Genomic DNA, 21,904 nt, shown 5'->3' with positions numbered 1-21,904 from the left:
GTCGGGTCTGGATATGCTGCTGTCAGACTCGCTTAATGAAAAGTAACGCGCCGCTGATTACAGTTTTATTTGGGCTCTATGTAAAGAGCGCCGTTAATTTAGCATCCCTTCCTTGGCGTGTTTGAATTGGCCACGCCTGAATGGCTGAGAGCCGGGTCCCCAGCGCTGCTCTGAGCCTCCAGCTCCCTCCCTGACAGCCTCCCAGGGAGGGAGGGGGCCCCTGCCCCCGACCACAAGACCTTTCCCCCCAAGTGCCGGCTCTTAAATCCAGGTCCCGGCCCAGCCCACTCCATGCAGGCGCCCCCCTGACCCCCACCCCAGGGCACACAAGCCAGAGGGTGGGTAAGGGTGCCCACAGGGAGCCTTCCAGGGTTCACCCCCCCCCAAGGTAAGGAGGAGGAGGAGGTGGCAGCCCCTGGTATGTTGCTGAAGTCCCCCCAGCCCACCTGATGTCTGTATTTCACACCATTTTGCAGATTATTCCAATAAATCTCTTCTGGTCAGTGCCACTGAGGTCGGAGGGCTCCCACAATGTGGGGTTCTGACCCGGGTCTGCGGTCACAGGCCCTGCCCAGAGTGTGAGGTCCCGAGGGCAAAAGGCCTGGGCAGCTGCGGGGGTCCAGACTCAGCGGGATCCCGGCTCGCTCCTGCCACCGGCAGCCAGGGGCCCGGGCCCGGGTTCCCACAGCACCGGTCCCGCCCCGCAGCGCTGCCTGCGTCCGAGAAGCCTGATTTCTGCTGGAAATGTCTGGCTTTGTCTGGGGTTGGGGTGGGGGCACCCGGGCGGCCGCCCTCCGCCGCATTAAAATTCCTGGCGCCCCAGCCGCGGCCGCAACGCGTCTCCCGCGAGACTCCACTTTCGCTATTACTGTCAAGTACCCTTGACTCTTTATTTTTGCCCTTTTATCTATTACAACTAATTCGAGTTCTTTTGCCCTTTTCAGTCTAAGACGTGGGCTTTCTGCAAAGCCTCCCCCTGCCAGCGAGCTCTCGGAGCGCGGAGCCTTTAGAAATTGAGGGGTTTACTGTCAAAATGAAAATTTCACTTCAAATTATCTTGGCTGATGCTTCGCTCGCCAGGCCGGGGGCTCCCGCCGCAGTCCCTCTGACAGGCGCATCAGCGGCGAGCCTCCGAATCTCGATAATATCATCCAAGAGAGCGAAAGTCAATACGGTGACAGCGCGAGGGCGGATACAATCCAATTACCGCGCGGCCCCGACAGGCCTCGGGCTGGGCGCCGGCTCCGCCACTCGGGGTCCGGGACTGCCCCCTTCACTCCAGGGCTGGGGGTCGGGGTCCCGGCTCTCTGACTCGGGGGCCCACCACTCAGGGGTGCCCGGCACAGACCCGAGACCGGCTTCTGGCTGCGCGCGCTTTCCCTCTCTTGGTACCAGCTCGCCCCAACGCCCGCCCCCCCCCACCCCGGGCCGCCGCGCTCCCCGCCTTCCCGGAGTCTCTCCCCGGGGCCCAGAACCCCACAGGGCCCCAGGCCAGTCCCAACCCGCGCAGGAAAAGGCCCCGCCTCGCGTGTCCCTCCAAGGCTGCCCGCCGGCCCGCGAGAAAACCCGCGTTTCCAGCCGCGCTCTCCTCGACGCTGCCCCTTTGCAGGTCCGCTGACTTGGCCGTCTGTCCTTCCTCGGGACACCTGGGGCTTTAAGGAGGCCCAGCGGGGCCTTAAGCCAAGCGCCGGCAGGCGAGGGCGCGCCTGGAGTCCGGGGCGCACAGCGCTCGCCCGAAGCCCTCGAGCGGCCCTCACAGGGGGCCAGGCGCCTGCGGGGGTGGGGGTGGGCGGGGCGCAGAGTCGACGGAAGCCGGGGAACGGCGGCTTTCCTTCAGTTCAGGGGTGTGGGCCGCCCGTGGGCTTGGCTCCGAGCTGGTGGGGTTGGGGGACCCGTGTTTCAGAGCGAATCCAGGGGTCTACAAAGTGCAGGAACCCAGGCGAGGCGAGGCAACCCGTGGCCACCCGTCCCCGCACCGTGGCCTTGACTCGCAGCCCTGCCTTCTCCCTGCAGCCCACTAAATGCTTCCCCCCCCGCCCCTTCCCCCTCCCCCTCCCCCCTCCCCCCTCCCCACCGAGGCGTGGCCCAGGGTTTTCTGAGCGCCGACGTTGGAGGTGAGGCGGCAGGTCCCCCGAGGGAGGGGAGGCGGGGTTAGGAACTGGGAAGGGCTGAGGAAGGCCGCCTCAGCAGCGCAAAGGACGGTCTGAAAGCAGTCCACAGCAGGAGGGCCTCAGGGCAGGGATGGCCTCCCTCCCCCGCTCTCCCCAGGACACAGTTCTGGGGAATTTAGAAAGTTTAAAGTTATTCTAATTTAGCGAGAGGAGCTCCTATTTTCTCAAAATTCTGGAGTCTAGTATACGGGGGAGAGTTTAAAAGTCTTGGGCCTCTCATCCAGTTTCATTACAGAGTCCAGCAATCCTGGAAGGATACTGTAACTCTTCCTTCAAAGAACTGGCTTTCCATAAACGTCTGGCGCTCTGCCAACTTCCCTGAGGACTCTGGGCTGAGGACCCCTCTTCCACTCAATCCTCTGGCAAGAGCTCTAACCCCCGGGTTTGAAACGTGTTCATTTTGCAATGCAAACACCATCACTCGGTTTATTGGTTTTGTTATATTAGCCTCTGAAGCAGGCAATTATTGGTGTGAACATACATTTAAAAAAAACATAATTTTATCGAGTTAAGAGTGTGCAATAGTGTGAACGAGGTGGAGTGCTGTTGGCCAATGTGCGGAGGATGCGATCAGGTCCACGGGCTGAGGAGTCTTCAGGAGGAACACCGGCGCGCCTCGAACCCGAAAGGAGACAGCCAAGCAAACAAAGCCTCAGAACGGAAATGTCTTCTCCATGTAAACTTTCGGACGTAAACTTTATGCTTCAGGGTGGCTCCCTTCTGCTCGGAGAGCAGCCCTACCCGATGGGTCCCGGAGTTTGGGAGTGGCCCGAACTAGTGCATGTCCAGGTGGGGTCGGTGGACCTGGCAAGGCGGCTCCTGGGTGCTGGTCTGTGGCCTGGAGAGGCCGAGTTCAGCTCCTCCTTCCACGGTGGGTTGGCTGCCTGAACTTCGCCAAGCTCTTGTCCTGCTTTGGAAACTTGGTAGAAAAAGAGTCTGCGACCTACAGGCCTGCAGCCTGAGCCTCGGCCCCTCCTCTGCTCAGGGGCGGGGCCGCTTAGGCGCAGAAGGGCTTGCCGCCGGTCTTGGGGATGGCCAGCAGCTCCTTGGCTGCTCCCGAGGCTGGGGCGTCATGGGGTGCAGCGGCGGGGAAAGCGCGCGCCAGGGGCGTAGTCAGCACGTTGGCGCCTGCCCCCAGCGAGCGTCCCAGCGGCCCTGGGTCCAGGAGGGCGCCCTTGGCGGTGGCCCAGGCCTGGTTCAAAGTGCTGTGCCTGAGGATGGGGTCGTGAAAGACCCCATCCACCCAGTTTCTGAGACTGGTTACCGGGGAGTCCTGGTGCCTGTCCAGGGCACCAGTGGGGGCCGGGGCCGCAGGTGAGGACGAGGCAGGAGCCAAGGAAGTGGCTGCAGGGGCAGCGGGACCTTGACGCTTGAGCATGCATGACGGAAACTCAGTCTGGCTCAGGGCGGTGGCAGCGGCGGTTGCCGTGTGAGCCAGGGACCAGATGCGTGGCTTGGCCTCGAGGCCCGCCGGTGCCCCAGCCGGCGCAAAGCCCAGCTTGGCCTCGCAAGCCTGCGAGCTGCCCCCCGCACCAGGCTGCTGCTCAGGCCCGGCCGCTGTGCTCCGGAGGCGGCTCCTGGCCCTCTCCAGGTCCTGGTCCAGGGCCGCCCTGCCACCGGCGGCCAGGGGCATCCGGAGGGTGCCCGAGGCCTCCTTTCCCAGGGCGCTTAGACCATCCGGCGCGGCAGGGATGCGCTCCAGACCGCCATCCAGGGGCGGGAAGGGCGGTTTCAGCTCGCACTCAGGGGGCTCCGCCTCCAGTGGGTCGAAGTCCTCCAAGTCAGTGAGCTCTAGATCCTTTCCCTCTTTGCCCGCCGACTCTGCGCAGGACAGAAAGAGGGGCCAGTGCAGGAAGAGAGGCGGGAGCGAATCACAACCCCGCTCTTCCTTCCTAGCTCTGCGCCCACGGCCCGACCCTGGAGCTAGGAAAAGCACCCACAGCCTTTCTTTGTCCCTGGCACCTGCTCGGGATATTCCCTACCCCCCAGGGGGCAACAAAGAGGGCTAGTGATTTCCTCCTCAGACCGACAGGGGCAATGGTAGGGTGGGTGTGTCTCATGTTTTAAACGTTGTTTTGGGTTTCCTCAAGCCTGTTCCCAGTTAGTACTGCAGGCCCCCTGGGTTCAGGGTCTCTCTTGGGCCAGCTCATTCATTTGCTGCCCACGCCCTTGAAGTTTGCTTTTACTACCCCAGGTTCAATGTCTTTAGAGGTCCTAAAACCCCAGAAAAAGGCACAGGGAGTCCCTGACCTCAGTACCCCAGCGCCAGCATGGCCGACCTCCCACGCACCTTCATTCTTGGTGCTCTTGAGGGGCTCCTCCCTGGCTTCCTCTTCCCCCCCTTCTTCCTCCTCGCCCTCCGGGAAGGGTCGCTTCTCGTCTGCGCATTTGTTCCTTGGCGGCCACGTCATCTTGTTCTCCTTCTTGAGCCGCCGGCGTGCGTTGGCGAACCAGGTGGAGACCTGCGTGAGGGTCATCTTGGTGATGATGGCCAGCATGATCTTCTCGCCCTTGGTGGGGTAGGGGTTCTTGCGGTGCTCCTGCAGCCAGGCCTTGAGCGTGCTGGTGGTCTCGCGCGTGGCGTTCTTCCGCCGCGTGCCGCTGTCCATGGTCCCGTACCTGGAGACAGGCTGGGCAATGGGGTGCCGGCCGAGACCCTTGCGGCGCCGGCGGCCGGAACGAGGCCCATGCAGGCTTTCAGTCCCCATCGTGGGGGTGTGTTTATGGTGGTAAGACTCCGGTGGGACCCAGGCCCCTACCCCTTGCCACTGCCTATGGGCACTGCCTTTTGTGGCCTGAGAGTGAAGATGTTCTATCTGATTAAACTTACAGGGAGCCCGGGCTCCTTCCCAGCCAGAGTGGTTGGGGTGGAGTGCTCAAGGCCTGGCCAGGTCTCGGCCACTCTACTTAGACATCTATTCTTTGAGTTCCTTTACGGGTCCTCTCTCCTACCCTTTGATCCCCAAGCCAGAAAGCACATCACAGAAGTGTGAACCGAACTGTATAACACCCATGGGCAGAAATGGCCATTAGTTCCCATAGGGAGAAAGTGCCCAGACTGCCTACTGTGGACTTCCTGCAGTTAAGTTTATAATTGTTACCCTCCTCTTGCCAAGATGGGGCATGCCGTCTTTGAATGGGTTCCACTGGACTCCCCCTTCCAGTTCCCACCATAGGGGAAGGTGGACGGGTCCCACACCACATGGGCTGCACCTCTTGGGTGGGGCAGGTGTCTGAAGCCTGGGCAACAAGACTTGGCTGCCCGGAAAACCACGTCGCAGCAAGGGCTTTGGGAGTCCAGACAGCGTGGGGAGCAGGGGAGGGGAGGCCGGGACGCATTTTACCCCTATGGGGCATGTCTTGCCTAGGAGGTGGGGCTCGGACTAACCCAAGGTCAGCGGGAGCCAGACCCAAAGAATGCCCCTCCTCCTGTCTCCCAACCTTTCACAGGGGGTCGAGGAGTTGGTGGTGGTGGGGAGTTTGATGGCTGAATAGAGCGCAGGGGCCCTTGCGGGGGCAGTGGAGGTGGGGTTCTGTCCCTCACCTGTCGTAGGGGTACTGGCCCAGCGCCGGCTCGTAGGGATAGTAGGCAGCAGCCGCTGCAGGCGCGAGACCCGCATGCGCAGATCCAGGCCCGTCCTTGGAGTCGAAGCCATTCTGTAGGATCCCAGGAGCCTGGGGTCGCAGCTTCCGGGCAGTCCGCGACCCAGCTCCACCCCACCCCCCAGGCACCTAGGCTCCTGCATGCTTTGCACAGACCCCTGGGCAGCCTCACCAGCCATCATGCCCCCAGACTCTCTCGGGCCCAGGGAGCAAAGGAACCTCCAGAAGGGGCGGGAGAATGAGCAGAATTGGGGGGGGTTGGGGAGTAGGAGAGAGGAGAATGAGATTGGAGGAAGAAAGGGGCAGAGAAGAGGGGTGGGGGGCTGGGAGGCATCAGAGGAGAGGAGGGTGAGCCGGACACAAGGCAAGGGAGGAAGGAAGGAGAAAAATGGGGGTGGAGCAAGAGGGTGGGCATGGAGGGGGCAAGGAAGGGAGAGGCCAGGAGAGGGCGAGCTGAGTGGTGGCGGGTTGGGAGGAGAGGAAGAGGGCGACCGGGAGGAGTGAGGGGAGGGGAGCTCAGTGGGGGAAAGCGTGGGGGATGGGGAGAAGGGGCGGGCACTGGGCCGGTGATGTGGTCAGAACGGCCAGGTTCGCCCACCCCTCGGGGCTGGAGGTGTGCTGCGGAACTGGGCTAGGAGGCGCAAAGTTGAAGAAGCAGCGAAGGTGTGCTTCTCCCACCCCGACCAATCTGGGGCTAAGGGCACTGGCGCCCCTGACTCCAGAGTTCAGGGAGGAGGCTTGGCAATTGGGGGGGGGGTAGGGGCGTGGCGTGGCGGGGTAAGGTTTCAGATAATTCCCTCCCCTTACCAGCGAGTAGAAGGCAGACGCCTCAGAGCCATAGGTCATGTAGTTGCCATAGCCCTGCGAGCCGCCATAGGGGCCCCCGTAGACGCCAAGCGCAGCGGCCGAGTTGAGTTCGTGGCGCGCGGTGGCCAGCAGCCGGCTCTCATAGACCGGGCAGTAGACAGGCGCCTGGGCCGAGGCGGCGGGCCCGGAGTCTGCCAGCGTGCGGCCACCTGACTCACAGCATGTGCTCAGCGAGTTGGTGGTCATCAGGAACTGGAGGAGAGAGGGGCCGCGAGGAAGGGCCGGCAACCCAGGCGCCAGGCTGGGGCTGTAGGCCTCCACCTGCCCGACCTGCGCCCAGGAGTGCGTGCCTGTGGCCTCAGGCGTATGGCCGTCCACACAGGGCCACGCATTCCTCCCTGCTGCGACTCTGATCAGCCAGGCCTCCTCCAGCCACTTGGGGTCCAGCCCATCAGGTCCTGGAGTTTTCACACCCTCCCCTGGGGTCTCTCTGTGTGTGTGGGGGGTGGTTTCCAAGACCAAGCACGCCCTTCTGTGCCAGATCTCTCCCGGGTCCCCGGGCTCCTCTGGGGCGAAGCCTCAGAGCCTGGGGTGTGGTGGGGGTCAAACAAAGTGGGAGAAATGGAGGCCCCCCCGCCGCACGGCAGATTCTCTCAGCGCCCCTGCTCACTGCAGGGCTGGATGCAAGGAGCGGGCGGCACAGGCCGTGCTCTCTGGGAAGCGACACCGGGTCGCTAGACAGCCCGCCCGCGGTGTGTCCGGCCGCGTTCCCTGCACCCTCGTGAGGCCCCCTTACCTGGGGTGCGGAGGAATAGGGGTATCCAAACTGCGGGTAGGACATGGCGGGCACCGCCTGGGGCCGGTGGGCGGGGCCGGTGGGGTCCTGCGCGCGGGGGCCGGCGTGGCGCGGCCACTGCTCCGGGGCCGCCGGCTCCTAGGCGCTGGTAGGGCGAAGCAGAAGAGCGGGTTAATTCATCCACACGCCCCGCAAACTTTTCTAACCCGGTAGGAAAGTGAGACGCAGCGGCCTCGGCGAGCCTTTTAGCTTCACATTCCCGAGACTCGAGGGGGTTCTGGGACCAACCGGCCTCGCAGCGGCGACACAAATACATATTTTGAAAAAAAGAAAAAAAAAAAAAAACGAGTTGCGCGAACCCGTCAAGTTAGATGTGCTTGGCTTTAAGCGGCGGAGGTGCTGACGTCAGCCCACGCCGCGCAGCTTTGCCCGGCCGCAGACGTGCGGGTCACTCGTGGCGGCCGGGCGGCGGGGCGGGGACGGGCCGGGGGCGCCACGCGGGGCGAAGGGGCCAACAGGCTTTAATAAATGAATTTCATCCGTGGAGTCAATATCGCCCCGACGAATGCTGTTTCTCCTTAGTCACCGAGGACGGGAAGCACTTTTAATTAGAAATTAATTAATGAGCACCTGCTCCTTCCCGCCCCACTGTAATCATTAGTCTCAATTACAAATGAGACATGTGAAGGGACACACGACTGAGTCTTCACTGAAGATGTAATCAACAGTTAAAATTAGCCCGGCGCTGGAGCAGGCGGCCCGCCGCCCGGGCCTCCGCGCTCCGCTCCAGGTGGAGGAAGGCAGCTTCGCAGGCCGGCGCGCGGCTCCCGCCATTGTTTAGCTGGTTAGCCGCACCTCCTCCCGCCAGTTCAAACCCAACTCCGGAGCGGAGTTCCAGAACCAAATGCGGCTGCAAGTGTCGGCGTCTGGAGGTCAAGATGCCCTCAGGTGTGTGGTTCCTGAGGCCCTTCCCAGAGCCATCCACTCCAGGGCTCCGTGGCCCAAGCGCTGCGGGGCTTGGCGACTCTCCGCCACCTTGTCCCCAGGGAACGCCCCCCTCCTCCGTCCCACCCCGGGTCCTGCGGGTTCCTGCGCGCCGAACCGCCCTCCCTTTCTTCTTCCACCCCCTTCCGCGGGCCGCCCTCCCTCAGCCTCCCCTAACCCCTCGCGGCTCTACCCGGGACTGCCAGGCATCCCCGGGCGGTCGGAAGAGCAGGTTTTCCAACTCGGCACCGGGGCCCCTCCCGCTACGCTTGCTCCACCTGGCGACCCTCAGGGTTAGGTACCGGGGAGAGGGGGCGCCGGGAAGCCCATCCCCGCCCGTTTTGCATAGCTCCGTGCCCGGGGCGCACGGAGCAGTCTGGGGAGATGGCCCAGTGCCCACCCCAGACTTCCCCCATCCAGTCCTGGTCCTGGGACCTTGCCGGAATCCAAAACGGAGGCGAGCGCGCAGGCGGAAAAGGGGCGCCCGGGCACCCCGAACTCGCTCCCCGCCTTTTATGCCGCCGCTCTCCGGGGGCCCGGGCTCGCCCCTGCTGCTTTCGCCCCGCTCGGCCGACCGCTGGAGGGGAGCTGTGCACAGCGGTGCTGTGCAGACTTGCTCGGAAAGATTCCTGGGTTCAGACCTGTGAATCGCCCCAGGGTCACCCTCTAATTAATGATGACGTTCTCGCCCTCTCCCCAGCTGCAAACCTGCCTCCCAGAAACGAAATCTGCCCGCTCTGACAGCTCGGTTGAAGGTGATTGATGACTATCTGGAGACCACAGTACGCATCATATGATATCTGCTGCGTAATTGCTTTAATTTACAGATGAAAATAAGAGCTCTCCGATCGCGTTGAACCACAGCCGGCCACGTCCGAGCTGCTTGTGAAGGAAAATCATCGGAAATAATGAATAGCCGGTCCATGCAAATTATTCAGACAGTTTAAACGTCTGTAGCCGGAAGAGATATATAAAGAACACGAGTCAAATGACATTAATAATTGTTTCTGAATTCTGTATTGATCTCGTGGCCGCCGTGTTTCTTTCTTTCTCACCTGAATTGCTAATATCACCTCCTGTAAATAATAAGAAACTAGCCACCGGGGCTTCTCGGGCAGAAATGAATCTCTCAATCTCTCTCCCTCTTCCTCCTCGGCTCCTCCCCTCCCCCATCCTCCCTCCTCCCAACTCCTTCCAGTTCTCCGGCTTCTGTTGCCCCTTTTCTGAACATCCTCCTACTTTCCATTATTTATTGTTTACAAACAGCTCGCTCTCTCCCGGTAATGAGGCCAGGGCGAGGGAGGGGCAGGAACCCAGGGTGGCCAAGGGCTCAGGGAGCGGTAATCACCGACGAAGGATGCATTAAGCATCTTTTCCTCACCCCACTCCCCAAGGCCCAACCCCGGCGATTGCAAGCGCCCAGGCGGCGGGGACGACAGCCAGCGCCCAGGTCCCAGCAGCCCCGCGGCTCCCGGCTCGGGTTTGCAGAGCAGCGCACCCAGGCCCGTTCCTTGCGCGGCCATAGCCTGCAGGGAACGGCGCCCCCTGAACACGCCACTGTTTATCTTCGGAGCAGAAGTGCCCACCTTTGCGCACTGCCCCTTGGTGGGGGTCTCTGGGGGAGGGGTGTCAGGGACTACCTTTGACCACCACTGCAATGTTTTCCTTTCCTGCCTGGGAGCCTAAATAGAAGCTCCCAGTCCCCACCCACCTATAGCCCGGTTTTCCCGGGCAGCCCTTTCTTCTAATCCAGAAATCAAGCTCACCAGCTACTTTCCAAGGCTGTTGCACACTGATCCTCCGCTTTGTGCTGCCCCAGGCCCGCGACACGGGGGCCTGGACGGCCACCCTGTTTGGGGAAGCTCTGTGCTGCCCGAGGAGTCTAGCGGCCTTGCCAGCGCTCACCCAGGCCCTGCTGTCCAGTCCTGGATTAGGCAGGCCTGTCTTCATCTGGAGCACAACAGGACATCCCACTGGCACCTGCACCCTGGCTGAGGCCGGCCTCCTGGAACCGGGATACTTTCTGGGTTATCTCTGTCCCGTAGAGGATACCGACCAGAATAATATCCGAGTGCCCTTTCCTGAAAGGCCCAGCCTTGAGCTGAGGCACCGGAGGTTTCCCTCCAAGAAAGGATAGGGCAAGAGTGTCAGCATCTCAGGTATCAGCAGCTAAATGCGACGCGCAGGCAGAACCCGCGTCCCTCGAGGGACCCTCGGTTCCAAATACACCCAGGAGAGATTCCCCACGGACAGGGCAGCAACTCAGCTTCCGTGAGTGCCCCCACTGGCCTGTTGAGTGCTAAGAAGCCCATGGCGAGGGGGCCTGAGGATAGTCAGCGCCAAATGTTAGAGGCCTGCGGGTTGCCCTTCTTGCCGGAAGGTGCTGTAGGCCACGGAGGGCCTCTAGGAGATAGGCCGCGCCCTGATATTCTCCCCCCATCCCCGAGACCGACTGAGGCCAGGCGCTCCCGGTCGGTTCCCTAAGTCGTCCCCCGGGGCCACCTGGTTCTCCGCACCCAGAGCCGCCAGGGGCTCTCTCCAGCCCAACCAAGTTGACCCCAGGCAGAGGGCGGAGGCTAGAGCGCGCAGAGCCAGGCAAGGGCCTTTGCCGAGGCGTAGGGCCAGCCCTTGGGGCCCCTGTGCCCGCCCACTGCTCGCGGACACCCGGGCGGGGTGTGGGCCTGAAAGGCGCTCTGGATATCGGTGGCGCGGCACTCGCGAGCCCCGAGGTCGGCAGGTCACTCCTTCGCGGCCGGTCCTCCGGGTCTCATGCGAAGTCAGGAGGTCGAGCTGCAGGCAAGCGCCTTGAATCCTGCTCCCGAAACGCCTCCATTCCAGGTCGGCTCGCTCTGGCTCTCCCGCTGCGCCCCCGCAGCTCGCCCGCAGGCCGCCGCCCGGGCGGGAAAGGCGCGCAGTCGGGGCGTCCGGGAGCAGGCCCGGCTGCCCGGCGTTGGCCTCCGCACCCCGCGCCGCCCCCGCACCCCATTTCCACAACTTGCAGCGGACGCGGCGGCCTCTGGAGACCCCAGCGGCTGGCAGCAAACTTTGTGCCCTCCGGCGCAGGAGCGATCCTGGCAAAGTTTGCGCGGTCGAGCCCACTCCCTACCTGCGCTGGGGACGCGCCCGCCCGCGCTGCTCCGGCGCCGGGGCCGCGGGGAGCAGCGCGCAGCCCGGGACGCACCGGGGAGTCGCCGCAGTCGCCGCCGCCCGCGCCCCTCGGCGGCCGCGCCGAGCCTCCGCCTCCCCGGAAGGGGGGAGGGGTCTCGGAGCCCCGGGGCGGGGGCGGGCGCGGGGACCTCGCCTACCTGCGCTGGCGCCCGGCGACTACCGGCTGCCCGCGAGGGCTCTGCGCGGCCGCTCGGCGCGCGCGCTCCGGCGGGGAGCAGGCGACAACTAATGGAGACATTTCCAGGCGGAGCACCTGGCGAGCGGAGCGCGCCCGCGTCCCCAGGCGCCGCGGTCGTCAGCCGAGCCCGCACCGGCGTGACGTGGGCGAGCGAGCGCGCTGCTCCCACCCGGCCGCCCATTAACGCTTTCCCCCGCGGGCGCCGCGCGCTTGCCAACTTTCCCCTCCGCCTGGCCTGTGCGCGGGGTGCGTGGGGCGTCTGAGCTGGGACGAGGGCGCCCTGGGGTGGGGGCAGGGATGCCGGGCTCCAAGAAGACAGCCCAGCCACAGCAGGGCAGCGGGAAGGCGTGCCGCCTTGATTTGGCCAAAACCTTGGCGACTCTGGGCTCTTCAGGGGCTGTCGGCTGCCCCCTTCGCTCCTTCCCCGCCCCCCAGACTCCGCTGTCTTGGGCCAGAGGAACCGCACCGGAGACAGCTTCACCGGTTCTTGGCCCCAGTTTTCCTGAGTCTCCCCTTGGTCATGGTATCCTCCTGCTCTGGAGAGCTGGGCGAGGGTGCAGCTGCGCGCAGGCCTCCTCGGAGTGGACTAGGCAACCAGACTCTCAGGCCCTTGGTTTTCTTCCCTGCACTCCCCGCCCCCAACATTGCCCCTTCACACTAAGGGAGGCCAGCCTCACCGGCTACTGTCCACACTGGCCCCTGACCACTCGGGCTGTCTAGGCGGCAGTGATTGCCTTGGTGTGGCCGCTGGGGCTTGGGCAGGTGGAGGTGCGTATACAAAGATGACAGAAGCTGCTTGGGGGCCAGCCAGCCCGTGACCTGCCCGGGACTGGGGGGCCCGATATGGGAGCTTTCTAAGGGCTGTCCAGAGCAGGGGACACACCTCTGCCTGGACAGTGGCTTCTGCAGCCGGAGTCCAGGAGGGCAGTCAGCCGGGATGGGTCCCAGGTCACTCAGCCGGGGTGTCTCTCGCCCTGCCCGCCACCCCCATCATTTCAGAGAACCATGAAGTTGTTCTCCTCATGATCTGTGGCCTTATAATGACAACGGAGATTTGTTGATCGGATAATGTCTGAAAAAGTGACGTGCTGTCCTCCCCACGCCCCACTTTTTCTTCAGAGTTCTGCAGCAGCTGGGGGCCGGGCACATCTCCCTGCTTCAGCAGTAGCACCCTGGGCTGGTGTTGGTGTCCGGGCCTCCGGTGCACCTCCTTCTCCTTCATGGGGCCGAAAGAGGGGAGTCGGCCGTCCCTGGCTTCCTGGCCCCGGGGCTGAGTCCAGAGCTTCTGCTGGCTTCTCTGGGAAGGACACGGCTGTGGTCTCTGGGTCTGCTCTGAAGACATGAAGATGGGCTTCCTGCGGGCTCCAGGCCTCCAGGCATCTGTCCAGATGGGCATGTCAGCGTAGCCTTCGGGGAACCCTGGGCTGACTGAGGGGGCTTGTGGGAGAGGTGCCCTCTTCGTGTTGAGGTCTGGAAACAGTCTCCAGGGCAAGGCAGGAATTTGAGTGCGGCCAGAAGTGGAGGAAGGACCCATCAGCACCTCAGGGCAGGGGTCTGGATGTGTCCCCGCCCTGCTGTCTGCTTCCCCCTCCTTCTCCAGGCGGCAGGGCCCTGGGGCCAACAGGGACATGCACGTCAGTCCCTCCCTGCTGAGCTCACCTGGGACTTAGATTCTTTTCATAGCTACAGATAAGCAAGGCATGTTTGTGTTCGGAGATAGACTCATTTTGCATTCGCTGGGGCCTTCTAACGGCCCAGCAGCGGCAGACCTGTGAGGAGCCCCCGGCCCCAGAGGAGCTGGGCTGCGGCCTCTGTCCTGCTGTGTTTCCATGGCTGGAAGCAGCACCACCCAGAAGGCAGTGCATCCATTGCGCTTCCCTGGGAGGCAGGGCCTCCGTTCGCTTGACTCCCTGAAAACCCGTCTTCGGTGTCTGGTCGTCCGGCCGCTGCCAGGCCTGACCTTGCCCAGATCCCTGGCCAAGTGGCCGGAAGCCTCACTGGCCGTCCTCTGTCCTGCCGCGCAGGGAGGGCCTCGTGGGTTGGTGCTCTGGGGAAATGAGGGAAATGCCCCAGGGCTTGCCAGGGGGCCTGGCAGGGAACGGCCCTCTTGGGTCCGGGCGTGAGTGATCAGTCCAGAAAGCCGGTGTGCGGCTGTGGCCACCGCTGAAGGACCGCAGTGCTGCCAGGGCTGGCCGAGGGCAGGCCCTGGTGCATACCCTGCACCGTGACAAGGCCGCCGGCTGTGCCCGCCGCTGTGCCCCCACCTCTGGTCAGGACTTGCTCCCCGATGGACCCCTTGTCTCTCAATCCGGCTTTTGTTTTTGTTGCTGGCAGAGCTGCCCAGTGCAATGTGAAACAGAAGTCTCTGTGCCCGCAGGGCTTGGCCCTGCTGCTGCACCCCCCCCTCCCTCCGCCCGGTCATTGCTGCAACATGCAGAGGTATCTGGTGCCGGAGAACGCTGTGAGGGCCCCGTCGCGGCCTGCTGCCTGCCATCAGCGAGGGATCCACAGCCTCAGCCCCCCTTCCTGGGGATCCAGGAAGGGCACACGGCTCCTATTGAAGTCCCCGGGGAGGCCGTGGGAGGACCGCTTCCGAATGATCAGCCGGCACCCCTGGGCATGGTGTACCAAAGACGCCGTTGTCCCTGGAAGGACCTGGCCTTCTAGCGGCTCCTTGGCCTGACTTAGCAGCACAACAGTGTTTGCGGCCCAGATCCTTAGGGGTGTGGAGGGGAGAGCCATGTCTCTCATCTTTGAATAAGACCTGTTCCTCATTGGCCCTGGGGCTGCAGTGGGGGTTTCTCTCCTCCTTTTCCCGATTCACAGTGCAGGGCCAGACGTAAGTATTTAAAGCAGAAAGTCTGAGTAGTTTCTTTTCAGAGCAGAGTGGTGCCTGCGTTTGGGGCGTCGACACGCTCCTGGCCATGGGTCAGATGTGCCCTTGGTTGCAGCGCAAAATGCCCCCGAGTGGACTCAGGGCTGTACCTCCCCTGTCACATTTTCCTCTCCTGCCCCACCCCCACCCCTCGTGAGCGTGGAAGGAGGCCCTGGGAGCAGAAGTTGGAAAGTTTTCCTTCCCCCTCATTTCAGAAATACGATGTCATGTCTGTAATGCTGAAACGCATCAGCAGATTTTAGGGAGGTTTCTATTATTAACAGTGAGAGGCTATTAATTCGAACAGTGTCTGTAGCCCGTATGGTTAAACTTGAAATGTTTGCCTACTACGGAATGGAATCACCAACGCTCGGGCTAGGGAATACACCCCAAACCAGAGGAAGTTAGTTTACGTTGTAGAAAAAGTAAGGGTCTACATACGTCATCGCCTGGAGTGTGAGTGCTGTTGTGACTTTCTTGACAGAGGGGTCAGAAACGAACGCCGCTAGAGAAAGGAAATGTCCACAGGGGCCCTAAATGCAGGAGCTCCTACTGGTGTCTGGACCTCAAAAATATTTAACAGCAGGTGGGGGGGTGCTCCAACGAGGGGCCTCGCTGGGCGTCCTGCCCAGACTTCGCAGCAGGAAAGAAGGGACGCTGCACGCTTCCGGGCCGCCTCGTTCACGCGCACTGCTCCCTGGCACACAAACAACACTTTCACGAATGGAAGGTGACGAGACACCAAACGGCATTTGCCCGAGCCAATAAGCAGATAAGAGAGACAGAGATGTGGGAGCGGGTGCATGTGGGGTCAGCTGTCCTTTCGGTCTCTCGAGAGCGGAGCCCGTCGTGACCTCCCTCTGCTCCCCCAGGCACTGCTCTCAGCCTGAGCTGCCCTCTGAGATTTGGCATTCTGACCAGCCAGGGTCGGGAGGGGTGTGTGGACTCCATCCCGCAGTGCTCTCAGACAGAACCCGTGAAGTTAGGGACCCTTTACCCACGTTGGCTGGTCTGCAAGTGAGGTGCCGAGCTGCCTTGCATTTCCTTGTCTGTGAACACTGGTGTGTCCCCTTCAAGGGGGATTCGGGAGAGTGTGCCGGCCACCCAGGCAGTCCCAACGCGAGAGTATTCTCCCTGCCCCTGGGAGCACTACAGATCCCGCGGTAAACCTCAGCGAGGCTGGCGGCGCTCCGGCAGTGACCGGTATTACGCGCCGTCTTTTAATTACTGTGGTGGTAAATCATACGGGAATGTCCTCCAGGAGTTAGCTGATTTTTATATAAAAAAAAACCATTTCAGAGTATTTTTGAAATTCAATTAATTGAAGGCCCCAGATAAAAGGAACACATTCTTAATGGCTATAAAATAACCCTGAGGGAGGACAGGGAACCGCACGGCCCGACTTCAAAGTGTGACAGAAATACTTACTGTTTTACTTTAAAAGTACCCAGATCAATGACTCAGTCAAAATTACTTACACATTTAGCAACCTTTTCATTTTCTGTTTAAAAGTGGCAGAAAGAGATGCTCTTGCTGCCCGTGACACAAAAGCTCCAGAAACGAGCAGTGGTCCTGACGCTTGGTCGGAGGTGGCACCCGCTCCTACATGGGGCCCGGCCCCCAGCTCAGGGGGCCCCGGGGGGGGGGTGCTGAGCATTTCCGGCCTCCCGCGGGGGAGGTGTGTCGGTGTCCCGGGCTGCGTAATAAAGTGCCACATACTGGGTGTCCCTCTCTGGTCTGGAGGGGAGAAGCCCGAGACCAAGCTGTCCGCGGGGCTGGGCCCCCAGAGGCATGAGGCCAGAGCCGCTCCGGGCCTCTGTCCGGCGTCTGGTGGTGCTGGCCGTCTTGGGGCTCCTGACCCCTCACTCAGATCTCTGTCTTCATGCTTTCCCTGTGTGGGTATTGGTCCCTGTGCCCAAATTCCCCCTTTTTAATCAGGACACAGTCATGTTGGATTAGGACTCACTCACTCCAGCACTGCCCCCTCTTAGCTAATTATATCTGCGATGACCTTGTTCCCAAATGAGGGCATGTTCTGGGGGACTGGGGCTTAGAGCTGCAACACATGCATTCTGAGGGCACACCGTCCGACCCGGATCAGAGGAGGCTGGGGATGCCACATCTTGGCCTGGGTTTATTTCTTTAGTTTGACCCCCGGTCCGCCACTAACCCATCACCACTGTCAGGTCCACAGAAGGTGGACCCCCGCCCCTGGCCTGAGAGCACTTCCCGTGTGTCCATTGGGAAGGAGTGCATTGCGTTCTTCATCCCCAACTTCCCGAGGCCTCTCGGTCACCCCCAGCCCCTGTGCAGCTGGTGGAAGGGGGGGAAGTGAGACCCAATCCTTTCTTCTTTCTCTCCTTTATTTTATCTCCAGTGGACACGTTGTATCATTGTTTTATTCCTTTGTCCTCACTCCCTGCCCTCCTGCGCTAGAATGAATGCCTCAGGAGGGTTGGGAATTGTGTGTACGTAGGAGGTGCACATTAAACACAGAGTAGGGGCCTAGTGAGTGTTGAGTGAATGAGGACGTGTGCGTGGCATTCTTCATAAAGTAGAGCAGAGCAAGGAGGAGACATCGGGGGATGCTTGCCCTGGGGAGGCTGAAACGGTTCCTGTAGGATGCATGTGTTCTGGCCCTCTACTGTGGTTTTTGGGGTGCACCAGGGCATGGGGAAAGAGGGGCAACAGCCCTGGTGGAGCAGAGCTATCCTCAGAGGGTGGCAGACAGACCATCAGCAGAATGAATGAACACATCCCTGAAGGAGCATACTCAATGTGCAGTGAATACCGCCTTGCTTATCTGTTGCCGCAGGACCCCGCTTTGCGGACTTCGCGCGCTGTGCCGTTTCCTGCCCTAGCTTTCGGGGGCCATCGGCCTTCTCTCCCTGTGTTTTTGCAGGTCTCAAGAATGGGGGGGCCTTCTGCGGAGTTCCCTGGGGTCCGCTCCTGTTGAGCTGGCTGAGGAGCAGCAGTTCCTCTGTGACCGTGGTCTCCGACTTTTGACTTTCCCGAGGTTTTAGCAAAAGGTTGTACAGCCATGGGAGGCGCGGTGGACTCTTCCAAGCATGACTGCTCTGATTTTTCTGGTTCTCAGCCTGCTCCATTTGCCAAGGGTTGCAGCGAAGTGGTGATGAGTGGTGGAGTCGGTGCGGGTGGCCAGGGCTGGACGCACGAGTGCCCCTGCCTGCCGCCGGGGGGGCACGGGACCTCGTGACCGGCTTTGGCTTGCACTTCACCCTGTCCCCCTCCTCCTGCCGTGGCAGACGGCAGCACCTCCGATGGCGGAGCCCCCGCCGGGCTCCTGAGTGGGAGCGTGCCGCCCTGGGTGGAACGCTGCGGGAACGGGAATCCGCCACTGGGGGTTGGACCGTTGGTTCTAGCAGCATGGTCTGTCCTATCTGACCGCTACGGTTATTCTTGCAAGTCAGATTCATGGTATTATAATATAATTGTATATTATTATGTGATTATGCTATAAGTTATATAATTATAAATTCTGAGTGTATGTTATTATGTAATTATACATTACTATCTAATTTCTGATACAGAGAGAGAACTATTTTAAGGAGAATACAATGTGAGGGCAACATATACAATGTCACAAAGGCTGAAGCTGAAGGTGATGTGTCCTGTCATTGCGGCCACAGTCAGGAAAAAGTAATGTTTTTAAGAAAGTTTCTTAGCTTCGACATGAATACTTTCTATTTATGAACATTTCTAGCACCTGCTGGCCCCACTTCCCTGCCCCGGCGGCTCTCCGTAGGACTGCCTGGGCATCCACGCGGCTGGCTGCTCGGACAAGTGTATCTGGGGACTCACTGGCCACTTCACCGACCGCTGGTCACGAAGATCACGAAGACGGCGGGGGGACAGAGCACTGTTTCTACAAGTCTGCAGAACTTACAGAAAAATAATGATGCAATAGCATTTTAATTAAAGTTTTAAATGAGCAGTCCAAAAAACAAAGAAGCAGGGAAGTTTCAGTGTGGCCCTAAAAAATCAAAACCTTATTTCTTGTAGTTTAGGGAGATAACAATATTTAATATTATAATATTAATAGTAGATAATAATATTAAATAATATGTTTTATTATTTTATCCAATTTTAATAATTCAATATTCAATAATAGCATTTAACATTATCGATAGTACTTTTGACCTAATGGAGATATGTTGTTTTGACACAGCCATTTACTTCTCTGTCTATGATTTGTGACTGTGTTCCCATCACTCCTCTATCTTTCTAGTTTCAATCATCACATCCAGGCCTTTGGCCCTTCTGAAGTTTGTTTAGTATATGGTGTGAGGCAGGGATCAGCATTTTTTTTTTCCTCTGTAGGAGTGACCACTTTCTCCATTATTATTCATTAAATAATATGCATCACTCATCAAATAATAGGTATTGTGTATTTTATCAATTTTAATAACTGATTAAAATATTTAAATAATAATTATGATTTGATTATATTTATTTAACTAAAAACTAAATTGTTAACTTTACTACATAGATTTGAAACCCAGTCTTACGTTCTTTGACTGTAGCTCCTTACTAATGACAGCGTGTCGTTAGCAAATGACGGGCACTGCCTGGTGAGCGTGTTGGTGCCTTCAGTCTTGGTGGCACCGCGGTCGCTCACCTCACCCACCAGTGCAGCAGTAGATGGGGTGGCACAGATGGGCAGATGGGCGGGTCTGCAGATGGGTCGCAAGCAGCCGTCCTCACCTCTGTCCTTTGGCGACAGACCGCCGGTCCCACACTGCCAACCTCCCTTGCAGAGATGCATGGGCCACAGACAGGTCTTCTGCCACTGGACGTGGGAGGCTGGTGCATGTGGCTTCCATGTGACTGACTGGCGAGGACACTGCTTACCCTCTGCTTCCTATATCCATCCCCCAACCCTGGTTGGGAAGGGGTAAAAATTCGTCCCTCTGAGCTCAGAACTAGACGCCGTGTCCTGAGGTTGTCAGAACTGCCCCGGCTGGACCACCAGCTGTCTTTGATCTTTTTGAACGTGTGTGTTCAAGCCGCCATCCGTTTGCTTGTTGTGTGATGGCAGCTCAGCCTGCACGCAGGGAAGGACAGGTGCTTGACCTGGGGCGATGCAGGCGGGATGAGCGGAGCCTTGGTGGGCTCCACAGCTGGTTACACGTGTGGGGCCCGGACAGGGAGGCGTCCGAGAGGGTGTGGAGGTTCTGGCTGGGGAACACGGTGGTGCTGCTTCAACCTGAGCCTGGGGAGGGGGGTTTGCTGGGAGCCCGCAGGCGTGGTTCCACTGCCCGTCTCCCCGTGGCACCCACGTTGCCTGTAGTTTTCTGTATGTTAGACTTTGTGCAGAAGAGGTGGTGGGACTCCAGGAACAGAAAAAGACATTTGTAAAAGTGGCTGAATATGGTACCGCATTAGGTTCTCCAAGCAGATTTCTTTGTATTTTCTTTAACAACTGACAAAATGTGGTTAAATGGTTATAACATCAGACCTTCTGGAAGTGAGGTCTCCTTCCCCCTGTATTTCCTTTCCAGCATTTCTCTTAACCCAGGTGCTCTTCGCGCCCCGCAGACTTCCCTGGTGGCCGTCACCTAGCCCACCCTGTGTGCACACTGACGCAGGTGCGTGCACGAGCATGGGTTTCCCAGGCACACAGTGCGTACACTCAGAAGCACACCTGGTGGGCTGGGCCTTGTTTGGGGTTTGGGGTTCTTGCCTCGGAAAACGCACACCTGCTCCTTCGACCTGTGGCTTCACCACCTGGCATCCTGAGAACCTGCCGTCTTCCCTCGGAGGGAAGGTCTCCTCAGGCCTGTGGGGGCCAGCCGCATCCTCAGAGATGTCAGAGGCTCCCGACTGCCTGAACCCAAACGCTATGCCAGGGTTTGCATGCTCTTTCCACTCCAGCTCCCCAAAAGGCGTCGCCACTGTATTTAAGAACCCTACGTCCCAGGACTTGTTCTGTTTCGTCGTACAAGTGACGTTATTCCTGGAGCCTGGGTGGACCTGGATGGGTTGCTCTGCTCCACAGTCCAAGGAAAGCTCAGCTCAGACCCACCTTTCTTCTCGGGGTGACTGTCAGAGCAGATGCCGCGTCCGGGGCCCTGGGTCCCCCATCGGAGCCAACATGCACGGCTCAGACCTGCCCCTCCGGGCAGGACCCTCCTGCTGCCCAGCAGAAGCCGTGTGGTGTCTTGTCTGTGGGACGTTCTGTTACCAGGAGAACGCGAGAAATGAAGTCATCAGAGGCCATGCTTTCCTGGCTACCTAGCACGCTGTGACATGTTGCAGGCTCTCTGGGGTCCTGGGCCCTGGGGCAGCAGGCTCGAAGCTCACCCTGTGGTGTGGGAGCACTCTTATTGGTGCCCATGGGGTGTCTCCCCCACCCCCCATGACAACATTGACTCTTGGTGCCCATCTTATGCCTTGTTGTGATGGGGAGGGATGGGGAAGGCATCATCTGCCCAGAATAGAAGCCCTTCAAACACCAGGAGCTTCTGACCCTCCACACTGCCACCAGTTGGAAGAGCTGGGATCTCAGTTTGGGTCACAATTTAGGTGAGCGTCTCTCACAACATTGAGAAAATGTTGCTGGTTTTCTCTTGAATTCTTAGACCTTTTTTGGGCCCAGGGGATAGGCTGAGTGCCCTGAAAGATTGTGAGCCCAGAGAAATTTTCTATGGACTAAAAGTTTCAAAGCACATTGAGCTGGTAGTTTGCAAATGTGCTTTTTGCCCAGACTTCTCTTTGCAGCCACCATAAGACAGAGAAGCAGGGTTATGGGGACCCGAAATAGTCCACCTCCGTCTGTAGGCAAATGCTCCCTGGAAAACAGCAGGCAAATCTCAGGGGAGGCAGTGTTTTCCTAGGAAACCCAGAAACAGCAAGCTTGTGTTCAATCTGATAACGGTGTTCAGTGTTTTCCCGTGAATCCCGGTAGCATGCTCGGTGCTGAGAGCCCTGGATGGTGGGCAGGGCGCAGTGTTGTCAGGTGGGAGGGACGAGATCTCTCCATCGGCCGCGGGTCCTCCAGGCACGTGCTTAAAAGACAATCAATGTGCATCTTCCTGGCCCCACTGACTCCGAAGCGCCTTCCTTTTCCAGGTTCATGTGTTTGCCTCTGATCTGCTTTTTTAGGTCTGATATTGCCGTGGTGTGGCCTCTTCCAACCCTGGATCATGGTCTTCTGGGGTCCTGGTGCACGGATGACATGCTGGGGGGCGAGTGCTTGGCTGCTGGGTGCAGCAGCCTGCAGAGTCACCTCCACTCTCCCGGGCTATGGGCAACGAAGCCTCGGTGCTGTCAGAGGCAGGGAGGCCTGGCGGGCAGGCTCA

General features: G+C 59.9%; 1 protein-coding gene across 2 annotated transcripts; it reads right to left on the bottom strand.

Moving 5' to 3' along the window:
• Positions 1-3,168: 3,168 nt before the first annotated feature.
• IRX4 (iroquois homeobox 4) lies at positions 3,169-7,422 on the bottom strand. 2 transcript variants are annotated; one of them, XM_088023728.1, is made up of 5 exons: positions 7,378-7,422; positions 6,582-6,833; positions 5,716-5,846; positions 4,462-4,790; positions 3,169-3,992 (listed from the first exon to the last, which is right to left on the bottom strand). In XM_088023728.1, exons 1-5 carry the CDS (start codon positions 7,420-7,422, stop codon positions 3,169-3,171), a joined length of 1,581 nt encoding a protein of 526 aa, XP_087879854.1. The 2 variants fall into 2 exon arrangements, with proteins under 2 accessions (XP_087879854.1, XP_027945826.2); XM_028090025.2 differs by having other exon boundaries at positions 5,716-5,828.
• Positions 7,423-21,904: the final 14,482 nt, after the last annotated feature.

This window comes from Eumetopias jubatus, unplaced genomic scaffold, assembly GCF_037043125.1.
Source record: "Eumetopias jubatus isolate StellerSeaLion01/CBP00866 unplaced genomic scaffold, mEumJub1_p1.0 scaffold_5, whole genome shotgun sequence".
Taxonomy (NCBI): Eukaryota; Metazoa; Chordata; class Mammalia; order Carnivora; family Otariidae; genus Eumetopias; species Eumetopias jubatus.
The sequence above is the reverse complement of the archived record's forward strand: the minus strand, read 5'-3'. Positions and strand labels throughout refer to the sequence as shown.